Genomic DNA, 15,650 nt, shown 5'->3' with positions numbered 1-15,650 from the left:
TGTTTTCTGATAGAAAGGTATTTCAAGCAAGGAAAACTGGGGTGGAGATAGTGGGTGTCCCCTTTGCTACCTTTCGCACAGGCACACATCTTCATTTTGACACTACAAACTATTTCCTGGTTTCTTTTCAGGTAAATATTAATTTGAAGAGATTATTTCACTTTCGCAGCACCAGAAAAAAATACTAACATAAGCCATTTTGAGAGTTAATAAACAATACATGAAGACTCTGCTAGAAACAAGCCACTTCCTTTTTTCCCCAAGAATCAATGTAGAATGGAACTTATGGTAAATGTCATGTATTTTTAACCAAAAAATAGCCTGTTACTGCAGGCACAAATCATGCACCTTTTAAAAGCAAAAAAATCTGATTTGTTCCTGCATTGCATCTCCTCAATTGACATCACAGCTGAGCAAGTATGGAACCCTAGCAAATCAAGACTAATATTTCTAATTCAGTTTCTGCATACTTGTGTTATCTAATACAGAAGAAAGCAGAGAACAAAACCCAAAACATTAATATATACTGTGCATAACATTTTGCTCACCTTCAGGGCACCATAGCACAGTCCATACAACAATGCTACTGCCACAATACTACAGATAAAACTGTAAAGTGCTGCAAGCAGGCTTGTGGTAGCTGCATATCACAGAAAAGAAAAAAAACATTGTTATGTACTAAAGTCAGAATACAAAATACTTCAGTTTGCTTAAGAAGATATCAGCCCCCTTAGTTGCAACATCCCTCTGATGAAAAAAAAATTAATAATCCAACCTTGAGCAACTACTTGTATTTTCCCCTACAAATGATTTTTATAAAGAGCATTTTATGTGGCTTTTTTTACCTCCTCATTTTTTTAACAACATTACCATAGTAATAAAACAGTTAAAAAGTGCACCAGAAACCAGTTGAGGAAGAAGGTATACTTTTTGACATAATTACTAGGACAGTAATTCTATTTCTCAATAATCAATCAGAAGACCTTAAAACTTTTTAAAAATACAGTTAAGTATCCTGTGTTTAGAGGACAGGAGTACAAATAATGTAATCACTAAGTTTTTTAAGTAGCATACTAATCTTGGCTGCTCCAAGCCTCGTGCTTTTACCGCTGACAGAGAACACAACACTCACCATTGCCACCGAAGACATGGATGTCCAGCTGTTCACAGAGATACATCACAAATGTATTCACCTGAGGCAGGAGACCAATGAAGAATACTATAGGGAAACATAGTGTAAACACTACAAAAGAAAACAATAGTTGAAAAAGTGGTGAATATTAAAAATACATCATGATAAGTTTAAGTTCTAGAGTAACACACACCATTTAACTCAACATCACCGAAGTATTTCTATACTATAATTTCTAAGGAAAATATATATTATGTAAAGTTCTACTTCAGTGACTCAAAACTGACTGAATACACAGATTATATAGACCAACAGTCAGAAGATTTCTTGTACTTTTGTTTTAATTGCCGTAGAAATGGACACAGGCCCATTCAGGCTTTTCATTTTTATTTAACAAAGATCACCCAGGAGTGTTTACAGACTAGATTTGTAAATTTTCACTCATTGTAAGTGAGGCTTATCTGCCTTAATTGCCTTACAGGAGCAAGCTAACACCAGCCACACTGACATAAGAGGCCAAGCATTCCACCTCTGGGTTTTCTGCTACTAATAATGTTTGACATTTTACTCATTTTCTCACAGCACTTCTGAAATTTCTGATCCTAAATGACTCTTATTTTAATGAAAACAGGCCACTGTGTGAATCATGAAAACCTCTGCAAATTATAGGATTTCAGAACACAAAGATAAATGAATGTCAGTTAATACTGATACAGAAAATGGTATGTCCCAACCTGTACATACCATTTACTTTCTATTTTAAGGAATAAAAGATGCAGGAATAACAATCTTCTACACAAGTTCAGATTTCAGAAGTTCTAGATTCTGAGGGACAGAAGGATCAAATAATGAAAATAGCCCTGGCAGACCAAGTCTGGAAGTTTAGGGAGGACTTTCTACAATCCTATTGACTTGTAGCTTCAGTGATCAAAAGAAGAAACAGATTTTGAAGTATCCTGTAAAGCATCAGAGTCTTAAATTTTTAAGTTTCTAATTTTATATCTGCAGAATGGTTGGACACTGAAGGAATTAGAAATATCTACAGTCATAGATATTTCTATGAGTGAGATAAATACTGACAATCTGATTTTTTTTCCCTATTCAGTGGTAAAGTTAAACAATGTAATTTAAAAACATGTAGGTTCCAGGCTTAGGAAAAAACACTGAATTCTGCATTTTTTTACTTATACAAACTAGGACATAAAAGACTACAGACCAGCTCCTCAGGACCTGATGAAAATATTTTTTCAGAACTCAAGTCAAACTTTTATCTCAAATCATTACTAAAGGAAGCCTACACAGGAGGTAAATACAATGTTTTGTCACTGACAGGTTAAAAAGCTGTTTCCTGAAGGCCTGTAAATCGCACTATCTTGTGCCCATTGAAAACAAAGTTACCAGACAGATTGGGAAAACACAATTTTTAAAGAGTACCCCAGCAAAAAGCCACTATTTATGAGGCTTTTACAGTCCATAACATATTTGTTCTGTAATGGGGACCACCTAGGTGAAAACTGAAAATAATTATTATAAATGTGGAGTATATTTAAAGCAATTGATCAAGTCCAATATTTGGGACACAAAATATAAATTTATGCTAGTCCTCACTTGTCTGTTGGCAAGGATACAGCAATTATGTTATTTACATTAAGTTTGCCATGCCCTGCACCTGTGTTGTTCTAGTAGCTATGCCTGGGAATGGGGAAAAAGGCAGCTGAGATTTTTACTTTGTGCTAACAAAGTATGTTTGCAAGCAGCCAGCTTGCTTTGCGATCACAAAGCTTTCTGAACCAGTACTTCAGCAACATTAAGAGTTTCTCCAAAGGCAAGGGTATGCAGGTGTGGGGGGATGTACAGTGTAGGTTTTTATTTTGGTTTGTTTTTTGGGTGGTGAGGTGTGGGGATTTTGTTTGTTTGGTGTTTTTTAAGAAGAGTGAGCCATTCTGGCAATCTGATTTTTTTATGGGGAGAACTGCTAAGAAACATAAACCACATAAGCTGCTGCAAGATAGCCCAGTAGAAGAGTAAAACATAAGGATCAAAACCCACTCAGAACTCTTGAACTAGGAGTTTTAAAAGCTAATCCCAAGATGGACATGGCCTGGTGAAGATGCCTCTATATCTTTTAAAACTGGTAAAGACTCTTAAGTACTTGTAAAAGGTAGCTCACTTTCATAATATGACACACTATTTACACGTACATTATCTTATGGGGATAGGGGTATGCATTATGGCAATGACTCCAGGTAGTAGGAAAGGGAAGAAAATACTTTCAAAATTGACAGAGTATAATCAAGAGAAATTAGGGTAGTTTTATATCTTGAATGAGTCAAAAGTATCTTCTGTCTTAACTTCTTTTTCCATCACAGACACAGAATGAAGTATGCCAGTACATAAATAGAGCCAAAGAATCTGTTCAAAAGCACCTTTGAAAGTGTTGGGACAATACTCTGTTCATACATACGTGGCTTCGACATTTTCCCTCTGAACATTTAAATTCACATACAGACTTATTAGCAGAAAGTTGAAGGGGGAAACAGTATAAGGCATGAAATTCAGGATGTTCTTAAAATTGAGTAATAAAAACTAATACCCAAATGCTTAAGTCAATAATTCTTATTAATTAATTAAAATTTTAAAAAACCCACACCAAGTTTTCATTTTTCTTGGACAGAAAACTGTCAGCATGCAGTCATAACATTTAGCTGCTGGAGTCTTTCATGCACAGATACTTGGACACAACTGAAGAGCAACAGAATTCAATATGGATGAATTCTTACAGATTTTGTTACCCCTCCCAAAGTAGTGATCGACAAAAGATCACCCAAATAATTTTTCTCCACTAAAGTAATGCACGAAGTTCCCGTGATAAGATGACTTCCACATGTTTATGTCCTCTCTCTCCTTTTGATGGGTTCTGCCTGAGATTACACAGCTGCTACTATTTTCATAATTTTGTAAGTACACCGGGGAAAGGATTGTTGTTTTGGGTTTTTTTATGCTGTTTGGTTTTTGCATTGGGTTGAAGGAGGGGTGTTAAATGCCAGCAGTATTGTGAATGCACTGTGCTGCTCAGAACATAATGAAAGTACCACATACTGCCCAAAATTGTACTGCTGATAGGCCTGTTCTGAGAAGAGGCACATTAAATAAGATTTAGTCTGTCTAAAATGTGGTTTTTTTTTTTAAATTGTGTCTGTACTGTTCTACCAAATTGCTAAATACAAATAACCTCATTTACAAGAACTCCTACTTAATTTGCCACAAGCCCCTCCAGAGCGAATGAAAGAGTTCAAATCAAAATGTTTCTTTAACTACTGAGCACCTAGGTCCAAGCACAGGGTAACATATCCAGATTCAAGTTAAGAAGAAAGTTTAGGGATGAGGGCTAAGACACTACATAACGAAAAATATCTGTGACACCACATTAGAGGACATCTCTGCCATTTGCTAGAGCAAATCTATAGAAGGCAGAAGTGTTCCCATGAAGTTCTACTGTTGTGAAGCAAACAATTCAGATCCATGAAAAAGCCACTCACCTATAACTAAGTCCCTGGCTGACAGCAGCAGTAATGGGTTGGTGAAAGCCATTCCATACAACCTGAATCTTGTTGTAGATATGTTTCTGCTGCCATAATCCAACAGCCAAATAAGACCACAACATAAACAGAAATATACAGGCCTACTATAGGCTATGATACGATTGTGACCCTGTTTAAAAAAAAACAAAACACAAAACCACCAACATTTGTTTATTATTAGAAGAAAAAGTAATTTTTACTCTTCTCCTACAGACAGCTTCAGAACCAAAATCACTGCTCATCAACTAATGTACTGTCATCTCAGCATAACCTAAAGTTTTCTGCATAAAATCCTAGCAGTGATACCAGTCTGTCTTTTTTTATGGCTTTGATATAAGAAAGACACAACATTCAGATTAAGTTAGACTAAGATATATTTACTCTTAGCATAAAATACAGTGAAGACTATGTTGCTTGCAGGACTAAATGCTAGAGAAGCTCTGACTAGGTTTTGCAAGCAAGAGAGAATAAATCCATTTTAAAGAAAAAGCAATTAAAGTTTATTACTCAGATACTGCTCCTGCTGGGGGGTGGGGAGGGAATCTATTTGTGTGTTTATAAAAACACACAACCTCTTATGTAAAGTAGTAAGAATTCCTTGCTGCAAAGGAATAACGCTTTTACATATTTTAAGACATACAAGGAATATTTTGTCTTGGCAATCTAGCACATGCACACAGAATATAAACATATTGTGCAACACTAGCACATGAACATTTCCATGCCCAAACATTAATGCTTACTAGAGCATGGCATACTCAGCTTATTATCACAAAAACGTAAGGCAGTATCAGTTGCCTTCTCTTACACTAAGGCAATTATAAGCCTTTCATGCCTTAGGAGAAGGCACATGGAAGAAATGCCAAAAAGATCAAACCAAAGTGATCAGTTCTCTGTAGAAGCTCTGCATCTGCAAGGTTAGTACAGTAGCACGTGCCCATGACTTACATGTCGAGGGGAAGAAGAATCTGGCTGAACACTCTGAAACCAAAATGGAAAGAGGAAAGTTACCCAATCTACAGATAAGTGTGTTTACCTCCACACACACACACAGTTTCTTGACTGAAGTTCTTTTAACAATATCTACAATTAATTTTACAATTGTCAAGCCACACTACAGCCTCTTTTACTGTTTTTTCAACAGTTATGAACTTAAATTCTAAATCTAATTTCCACCCCAATAGTCTAATCATAAAATATAAACAATCATTCTTAGATTACAAATATACCATTAACAATAGTCTAAAAAATTCAATAATCTGATTAAAAATTTGCTTAGGTATAAATGCTTCATATGAATGCATTGAGGTATATCCACTAAAAAAAATAAAACCCCAAAGCAATAAAATTTCAAGTTCTGTTTGTAGGTTGCTCTTAACCAGTGAGAATGTGTTCCTTTTTGGGAAAACAAAGAGTGCATGAGAACAATAAATTACAGGTTGTTTAACAAACATATGCAGAACCATTCTAGTGAAGTGATCTTGTATTACCATCTATCAAACTTTCCATGAAGCTAAAGTTTACTCATTTCTTTATAAATGATAAACATGCATTTTTCCCTTAAAGCTCTGACTAACCTGCAACACCCAACCAAAGTTATATCTATAGTTCGTAGAAAGCGAAGACAGAAATTAAAATACCTTCAACAGCGAGTACTGACAACTGGCTATCACCAGGCAGAACTGGAAGACCCAAATATCCTTGAAAAAGCCCTCTATAAGAAGTACAGAGCCCAGAAATGCAACTAGAATAGCTAGGATGACAGCTAATACATTTTCAAGGATCTCACGATTCCTGTATTAGAGGGAGAAAAAAAAAAGAAAAAAAAAGATAGAATTAAAAGCTAACTATGTCTAGAAAAAGCTGCAAGGGAACAGTTAGGGTCAGAAATCAACAACAGTTATGCTGCCGGTAGCAAAGTAGTTAAGAATAGATTTGAACTTCCACGGACTATACACTGTCTCTCAGCAAAGCTAAGAGCTACCAGGCTTTCAATGACAGCTGAAAGCAATTAGCATCTTATAGAACTGAACTTTAAACAGCAGAAGATAACTTCAGCAGATAATTTCAGAATTAATTCAAATGTTTAACCAGAAGTGTGATCTGTAACACAAATCTATACTCAAGGCCCATCCAGGATGATTACAAGCCTGTAAAAAACACAAGCATGACAGCTTATCTGTATACACGCTGTCATTCATGATTTTGTAATGAAGAAACTAAAAATACTCTCACTTGGGTAAGATATGCCAAGTGGAATAAAGATAATTCCCTATGATATTGGTAGTGCTTAGGAACAGAATTAATAGTGTTGCTCTGTAGACAGAATCACTACTCTATTGTTTATTTCAAGGAAGTTCATTACCAAAATATAAATACTCCACATATTCCAAAAGCTGGTAACCGAAGGTTCATCTTAATTTTATTTCACTAGGTAAATGCAGCAGAGACAACAAGTTACAGTATTAGATGACTTTAGAAAAATGCTTTGAAACAGCAGGCAAATTCTCTCTATTTGCTGAAACACTAAGTGTATGCCAGGTTCTAGACCCTTTCAATTACTTTTTGGACAAAACTATTTCCTAGCTTTAAAGATTAGCAATGAATGTCTTGTTTTGACCATTCAATTATTTTATTGCCCCACTCAGGCAAAGTGAGAGTTGGTTTCCTTTTTCCTTTTTTAGGTTGCTTGAGAAAAAAGGAGAGTAGCCTTCACTATTTCAGAAAAAATACACTTTGCATTATTCTTTCACCTTTCAGAGTGCAGAAAATATGTACAATTCCCTAAGGATAGGTTTATCTATATTACAGTTTAGTCATCATTTTTCAATCTTTGCTCTCCAAGGTCTAGTAACATACAAGGATCTCACCTATCAAATAAAGCCAGAAGAGTTAATCTATCAAAATTTATGCTAATCCAAAGCTTAGGCAGGATCCAAAAGCGATAGTACTGCTTGACTTTTTGAGCTGCTTCCTCTTGAGGTTGCATGTGGTCCTGAAGGTCAGGGCTCAGGTCAATATCTTGCTGCTCCAGTAGATCTGTATCCATTGTTAGCAGCCTGTTCAACCTGATCTGAGGAAGAGAAAGCTAAAAGAAAGTCAGTATTAACAAAAGCTCATTTTTATTGTGTCACTGTATTCTACTGAAAACAGCTTTAAAGAAAACTGCTGGAATACTTTAGTTTCACTTTTGAGAAGTTATATGTTAAGCACTGTCAGTTCACAGGCTTCTACTTACTTTTCCTCTCCTTATCACAGCACATGAATAGCACTGGCAGCAATGACAGTTGGCATACAACACAATCATTTGCCATTTTACTACATGCCTTATTTCAAACAAACAGGTCTTCCAAGCACATTATCCCATTTACTCTGAAAACCTCAAATTTGAAGACAAGTAAACTGATACATGAACAGGAATAACATACACTACAAGAATATTCCAATTATTAATTTAAATAAATTACAACACATTTCTTATAGTCAGCTAACCTGCATGCAAACCCATGCTTAATGGTTCTTTTTGCATGACAAAGCAACATATGCGTGCACCAGCAGTCAAATTCAAACTCACTGAATCCAGAATACACTCAGAAATGAGCTTAAAAAAGCTCTGCCCTAAGCAGCCAAGTACTATTTATGACTGACTGCATCTCTCACTTATTTTGTAGTTTGTCACTCTACAGTACTCCTGAAAATCGCAGCAATACTAACAACCATAAAGGACATTTAAGGAGAGTACTCAATGTTAAAAAGTTACTACAGCATGTATGTGTCATCCAATTCACTTTAAGTTTCACTAACAGGCCAAGAAACATCTTAATACACTGCCCTTTATTCTTAAATAATATCACAGTTAAAATGTAATTTAATGGAAAAAGTCACAATTGTTTAAGGCAAAGAGTAAAATTTCAATACTCACCTCACCTTTAAGTGTCAAAACTATAGGTTTTAGGGCTTAGAGGGGTCTTTTCCTACAATTATCTTTAAGTTTAACATTCGATTTCTCTTTTTATAATTTTTTTTTCATCACTCCTTAAATCATCAGTGTATTCTAACTATGCTCAGCCAGCTTTTCCTTCCTAGAAAAATACTAATGAAAACAACAAGTAGGAACACTCTCTTTCTGATGGCATTTCAAAAATACAAAACATACTATTTAAGATAAGCTATGTCAGAAAAGAGGTCCTTTTCTTGACAACTTCTTAAAAACCTAGTTTCTTAAAAGGTAGAATCACCATAACATTCATGGCACTAAAAATAAATTTCAGTGGAAATTTCCATTTAGGCACATGGACTAAGCTTTTACAGTCATGAGTTTGCCTTTAACAGAATCATTCCCTCCACTGGGACTACACAGGCAAACCAAAAGCACAGGAGAGGTAATGCAGCCTCTTTTCTGAAGGTTATATTTTCAAGGGGGATGGTGGAAAGCAAAGGAAGTTCCTCTAGCAGACACAAAGTTAGAAGAGCACATTCTTGATCAAAAGTACAGTCAGGCAAATGCAGGTCTCTTGCTCCTCTGACAAATCCTAAAGTTGTATTTCATTTTCCTTCTTGATTAGGTCATTAAGTACTTGGATATACTTTCCTTTGGTTTGCTAACTTAAGAATCATGCACCATTCACATTTTTTTCATGACACAGCAATATTAGACTTCAGAGTACAGATATGTCTGAACTTGACAACAATATAAAAGGTTTAAGATCACAAACTACTTGCAATACGAAACATAGTAAGCTTCTGCCCTGTTTTCCCAGTCACTTCTTGCACATCAATTTAAATTTTGTACAGCAGATTCCAATGACAGATTTATAAATTCCTTTCAGGGAAATTATTGAAGTTTCTCTTGGTCAGAACACAATATTTATTCTTTCTGTTGCTTGATAATCTTAGTAATAGACAGAAGGAAAACCTGTCCAAGTTGTACACATATCTCTGGAAACCTTTAAAAGGTATCTTAGAATATCCACTTTCCATGCAATTTTTTTTAATCACTATGCAGAAAGGTTAATTTGTATATATATATGAAGACACTGCAACAATAAATACTTTATCTTCACTTAAATCCAGACAAAATTTCTTCTCAGGAACCAAGAACTACCATATAGAATGATTAATCAGTGCTATAAAATTGGAAAGTCTTCTGATTTTTCACATGCTTTAAAAATATATAAGAAAAACTTACTAGATCATGTGGATAAAAGCGAACTGAGGTAGAACTCGATACGTGAGAGTCCGTGTCACTATAAGAACAAGGAAAATACTTCAGATTATATACTACATTTTATTTCAACAGGTCACTCTAATTTTCTAGTGTCCCAAATTAATTTTAAATCCTTGTGAATTTTATCTAAATATCCTTAAGTTTTTCCTTCCGTTACTTATTATAAGTACAGGAAGCTGCTTAGTCTCATGTACTGTGGTACCTTCTGTAGCTCTATTAAACCAGGAGACTCTAATCTTACCCTTAATATAATTTTCTCAACACCCAGTCCCTACGTTGCATAACAAGGACTACAATAATAGTAACGATTCCACTTGAACAAACGAAGATGTTTTATAATCTGATAGCTACTGATATGTAAACACACATCACAGCTCTAAAGAAGTGCAGAGGCATCTATGTGTTCACATGCATAGTTTCTGTTAATTGTATAGTGTTTTTATCAAGGTCCCAAAACTGCCACAAAGGGTACATACTTAACACAAGTGTACTGAGTACTTAATCTTAAATTGCTTTTCAAAAACTTCAATTTACACAAACTCAAACCTCTGGTAAGAAGAGCAAAATTACTTTGCAATTTCCATTCATTAGAGATGAGGAGAAATTTCTCTTACTGTATGAGAGTCCATATCCAACCATTGCTTTTTTTCCCCCAATTTTGGATAGCTTTTGGATGTTTGTTTTCCATGTAAATCACATGGTTGTAAGAGTTGTATCAAATTTATGCAACTTTCCTTCAGCTCCTTGCCTTAAGATAAAAACATTCTTTGTTATCAATTTTACTTTACTGAAACTCAAGTATTTCTAAAGTTGAGATCTGATTATCTGATGTTTCTTCCATTAGGACATAACAGCAGCCATCAGCAAAGCCATTGCATTTGGAACATGCAAGCAGTAGAGGCAGGCATTGGCAGCTTTGTGCAAGGAATACAGAACTTTTTGTAGAAGTTCAATTCTACAAAAACCACTTGCATACTCTCACTAGAAAGATTTGAACATGGGAGGTTTTATACTCATTACTCCATAATTCCAAGAGCTATTCCACCTACTCATTGTGGGAATTATCATATTCAGCATGATGCAATAGCATCAGAGCAGTGCTACAGTGAAGTGGACTGGGGGTAGGCAGGGAGGTACAGGATGTTTTGGGTTGTTTTTCTTTCTTCTGCCTCCTATCCCTTCAGACAAAGAAAGGGCATCTTTCCAACAGCAGATGAACTTTCCAGTATGTAGCTGGCTATTTCAACTGCAAGTCAAATTTTAACCTCAGGCATGTTAACACTTCCATGTATTGTTTCACGTCATCTATGAACTTGAGAACAAATTTATCAGTTTACAATTGCTTCACATTTGGAAGTTCAATAGCCATTATGGTCAACAGCCACCTACTTGCCCAAAACACGGGTTAAATCCTTTAATAAAACTTTCTACAAGCCAATCAAAAATGCATTTTTCAAGTTCTCAGTTTGGAAATGTATTGCTTAAGCTAATAGTAGTCTTCATTTTCTGCAATTTATTTAAGTGGAGAAGATTATTTATACAGTTAATGTCACCTTCTAGTAAAAATCACTTAGGTTGCAAAAGTATATGGATAATATTGATTTTTTAGCAGTCCGTACTAAATAACCTTCTAAAATTAAAATCAAATATTTGGTTGCAGTAAGACAAGAATCATCATTCTTGACTGGCCTTCACACACACCAGATGTTGGATGCTCTTCTTGCAGCTGGCTCAAAGTTCACAAGTGACATGTCGCAGCCCCCTGTCTCGTAGAGCGTAGAACTGAACTTACCTAATAAAGAAAAGGCCAAAAGCAGGTCAAAATTTCCCAATGTTTCATCCCATTGGCAGCAGTTCCTATTCATTAACTTACTACTGAGATGAATTTAGACATCTAAATTTACATCAGTGTCAAAATATAAAATGTGATTACACATAAATGCATCACTAGTGCAGACAAGACATGAGCTACTCTTTCATACCATTTTACATAACATATATACTGTAACTGCATTACTGAATTAGAGTTTGTATTTACATGATCATTTAATCATGTATAATTTAATATATTTACACCATTATTTAATGTATTTACACCATTAACAAAACAGAAGCCCAGTGTAAGCCTTTCTTTCCCCTTAGAGAATAACCACATGAACAACTTGCGATGACCAGCTTCTTCAGTTCTTCCCCACCCGCAGTAAACACAGTAAATCATTAGCTACCAGCATTTAAGAACCATGACATTTAGCTACAACAGAGATAATCTGAATAAAATTCTTTCGAGAAGCCCATGTCTATTTGAAAAGAAACACAAAGACTGAAAGAAGTGCCCAGAGATGCTTCATAAGTAGAAAATAAAAAAGGAATGTGAGGCAGAGATTATTCTACAAGCCAGAAGCAAGTGCTTCAGTGTAAGAACAGAAGACTGCAAACTAACTTCTGAGATAAACCATTTGGACTTACTTCCAAAATACATAATTTTTAAAAGTAGTCAAAGACTATAACTCAAATGATAAATTACCTTATTCACAATATGATGTTTTTACACTGCCCTTCTCCCAAAATAGTCTGATCAGAGAGATAAAATAATTTCCCCTGAAGGTCAGGTTCAATGTATTTCAGCTCTGAATACACAGAGCTGATTTTGATATTGTGAGTTCATATGAAATGTTCTGCCAACTCTTCCATCTCTTTTAGCTTGAAACCCTTCTTAAGCCATTATGCAAAACATAAAATATTCTAAGATCAGCTTATACAAAATAAAAAATTCCACTCTAGAGCATCTGAAGAAAAACTGTATACACCTCTCAGCTGTGTGTCTTGCAGCTCTTCCTTCTGCTGATAGAGGATAACAAGCAGCCCCTGGAGGAACACCTAACAAGATCAGAGCTTCCAGTTTTTACCCTCTCTGTGAGAACATAATCTGCTTCTGATACAGTGGGTTTTGATTACTATTTTTTTAACACACTGATCCTATTCCTGCTTCTTTCTTCAGACCACAGACAATTAGCAAGTTAAAAACCTCAAACTAGATTATTAAAACCAGTGAAACTAAGAAAAAATACTGGTATATTGAAAGTTACCTTCATAAAGCTTTCTAAGCTTTCTACCCTCAGAGGGAGCACTTCACAAAAAACAGCAGCCATGCTCAGACCAATCATTCTGATAAGACAGTTTGCTACGTAGTTCACGAGCCACGTACAGCGTGTGTCAGAGTTCAGTAACACAGCAGCTCTCTCTCCATATCCAATTACTTCTGCTACAGGCATAAGTACAAAGTTCACTTATTAAGGTTTTTTTCTCAACAGCTAAGATTTTAATTAAGTACTTTAGGTAATTATCTTTTGGTTTTTAACGGGTAGTGAACAGTTGATACTGACGCTTAAAATTTAAACTAGTGCAAAGATATGAGTAATCTTCCCACAACTAATAAAAAACCTTGGTTATGTGGGTTTATTTCTTAACTGCATCAGTAAAAAAAAATTTCAGCAGCAAACATGGAAATATTGGATAATACATTTCAGATTCTACTCAGGACACTAATATGCATAAATTACTATGGAAAAAACTCCTGAGGAATCAGTCCTTAAAAGAAACAGGGAAGCTTGCGTAATTTCTTCATGTTTTTACATTACTGAATAGAGATCCTGGAAATTAAACTTTTTAACTTTTAAATTAATGAAATCCTGGTAACAGAACTCAGAATGTACTACTTGGTCATGTAACTTCCCATTCTCTTGGGCTGAGATAACAAATCAGATATATTTATTTAAGAAGAAGTTTACGGAACTGTTACACTCATGAATATCTACAGTTCCCTCTCACGCAACTCATCTTTGAATCTGCCAAAATTTACTGCATTTATATTGTTGCTGTAAGTACTGCACTGCTGTGGTGCGATGTAACAAACCTGGTTAACAGGGAGGTATCAAACAAACAGAACACTTAATTCCAATTGTTTATACACAAACTACAAAACGGACTCAAGTTATGCCATACTTGCAATTTATCCACCTAGGTTTCCCACTGAAAGTTAGTTCCCTGGTATGCAAAGGACAGCATCTCATTAAAACAAGGCTGTCTGCCCATTTTTTTCTTTTGGTTTTTGTTTGTTTTTCTTTTAAATAAAAGGGCTTTTCAGAAAAGCCTCAACTCATGTGAGACAGAAAACTTGACAGGACTGTTCATCGCTGTTGAGGACACAAACTATCAACTGCGACCGGAGATAATACGTCTAAGCTCCAAAGTCCTACAATGAATACTTTTTAAGCTTTATGAGACAGGAACAGCTTCCTCACAGTACACTCAAACTCTAATGAAGAATTTCAGCACCCACAAGATTCAATACATATGGATATACCTATCATTTTTATTACCCTCGTGGCTTTCTCTCCCTCCCATTTCTACATTTCCCCGCAGCATTCTCTGAAATATTTTTAATAGCATCACAGTGAATAAGCTTAAGAAAATATTTTCTTTATCTAAAACCTGTAGTTTTATCAAGTTGTGAACAAAGAGGAGATTCCATGTTTGTTTTACCAATCAAGAAATACATTCAACAGGACATTTGCCCACTCAACAGAAATGTTTATAACTTCTGCACACACACACACACACACACACACACACACACACACACAGAAGGGAGAGCTGTAAGTTCTTTGCAAATCCAAGTCACCCAAAACTATTCTATTTGGAGCAGGTTACAAAAAAACAAAACCAAGTCACTGATACTCAAGCACACAGATCCAAAACGCATCTTCGTTCTGACACGAAAAGATGAATGTACTTCCTTTGAAAAAGGTCTCCTTGTTCCAAAAGACAAAAATCTCTCATACCACATACGGAGACAACCACGTAATAGTTCACATGGTACGAACTGGTGTTCCCACAGTTAAGGGAATCAGTGAAAGCAACAGGTTGATGAGCTTACACAGATGAAACCTGGAAGACTTAAGTAGCTCAGGATCCAACTAAAATGGTGCTCTGATGGTTTCCTCAGCTAAGTTATTTTCAGTTTATTTCCCAGTTTTACAAATAATAAATATTACTTTGTTTCAAATCTCTCAGACTAGTTCAGAATGTTGCAAACACTTATTGACATGTTAGATCAAGATATATTCATCTACTGCTTCAGTCAGTATTTTTTAAATCCTAGTCAGCAAAACCAAAGCCATCAGCATTAGAATACTTTGTAGAGTGCTAGGAGTTTTATTTCCAAAAATCAAAATTTTACCTTTATCTATGATATGAAGACTTACATGTTTTCAATTAGAACACTTCAAAGCAGTTCATTTTTAGCCCCTATATGAAGTTTCTCAAAAGAGTAACTTACCTATCATGCTGAATTCCACACACTACAACAGGGATATTTTCCATAAGAAAAATGAGAAATTAATATTTCTTTTCTATCTGTACCTTTGAAAATGCTTCCACGTCCATCCTAAATAAATTACATCTATTTAATAATAAAAAGGTACTGAGGAACTGCTTCTAAATGATTTTTTAATCAAGTAAGTAATCTGTGTATACATTTTTCTTTAGAGAAAAGTTTTGATATTCAAGACCATCCAACCGCCTTCATAAATTAGAATACTTCAATAAATATGAAAGATTATCGCTTGCATATAAATGATACAACCAGAAGTGCAGCATAGAAACATAACTGTCTTATAAAGCTCCAGTCCTCTTTAAGTACAAAAGCAAT

The 15,650-nt window shown here is 35.2% G+C and overlaps 1 protein-coding gene across 8 annotated transcripts in view; it reads right to left on the bottom strand.

Annotated features, from left to right (window-relative positions):
- Positions 1–15,650, bottom strand: part of PCNX1 (pecanex 1) — an 85,824-nt gene that overhangs the window by 29,491 nt on the left and 40,683 nt on the right. For 4 of the 8 annotated variants that reach the window (XM_051791489.1, XM_051791490.1, XM_051791495.1 and 1 more), the window contains 8 exons: positions 11,642–11,732; positions 9,902–9,959; positions 7,584–7,801; positions 6,354–6,507; positions 5,662–5,694; positions 4,672–4,843; positions 1,133–1,243; positions 549–640 (listed from right to left, as the gene is read on the bottom strand). In XM_051791489.1, the coding sequence (XP_051647449.1) occupies positions 549–640; positions 1,133–1,243; positions 4,672–4,843; positions 5,662–5,694; positions 6,354–6,507; positions 7,584–7,801; positions 9,902–9,959; positions 11,642–11,732 (929 nt within the window). The remainder of the gene's footprint in view (positions 1–548; positions 641–1,132; positions 1,244–4,671; positions 4,844–5,661; positions 5,695–6,353; positions 6,508–7,583; positions 7,802–9,901; positions 9,960–11,641; positions 11,733–15,650) is intronic. The other 4 variants (XM_051791491.1, XM_051791496.1, XM_051791494.1 and 1 more) reach the window with 3 other exon arrangements.

This window comes from Manacus candei, unplaced genomic scaffold, assembly GCF_025592945.1.
Source record: "Manacus candei isolate 608988 ecotype Guabito, Panama unplaced genomic scaffold, ASM2559294v1 h1tg000033l, whole genome shotgun sequence".
NCBI lineage: Eukaryota > Metazoa > Chordata > Aves > Passeriformes > Pipridae > Manacus > Manacus candei.
Note: the sequence above shows the minus strand (reverse complement) of the source record. Positions and strands in the feature narration are given on the sequence as shown.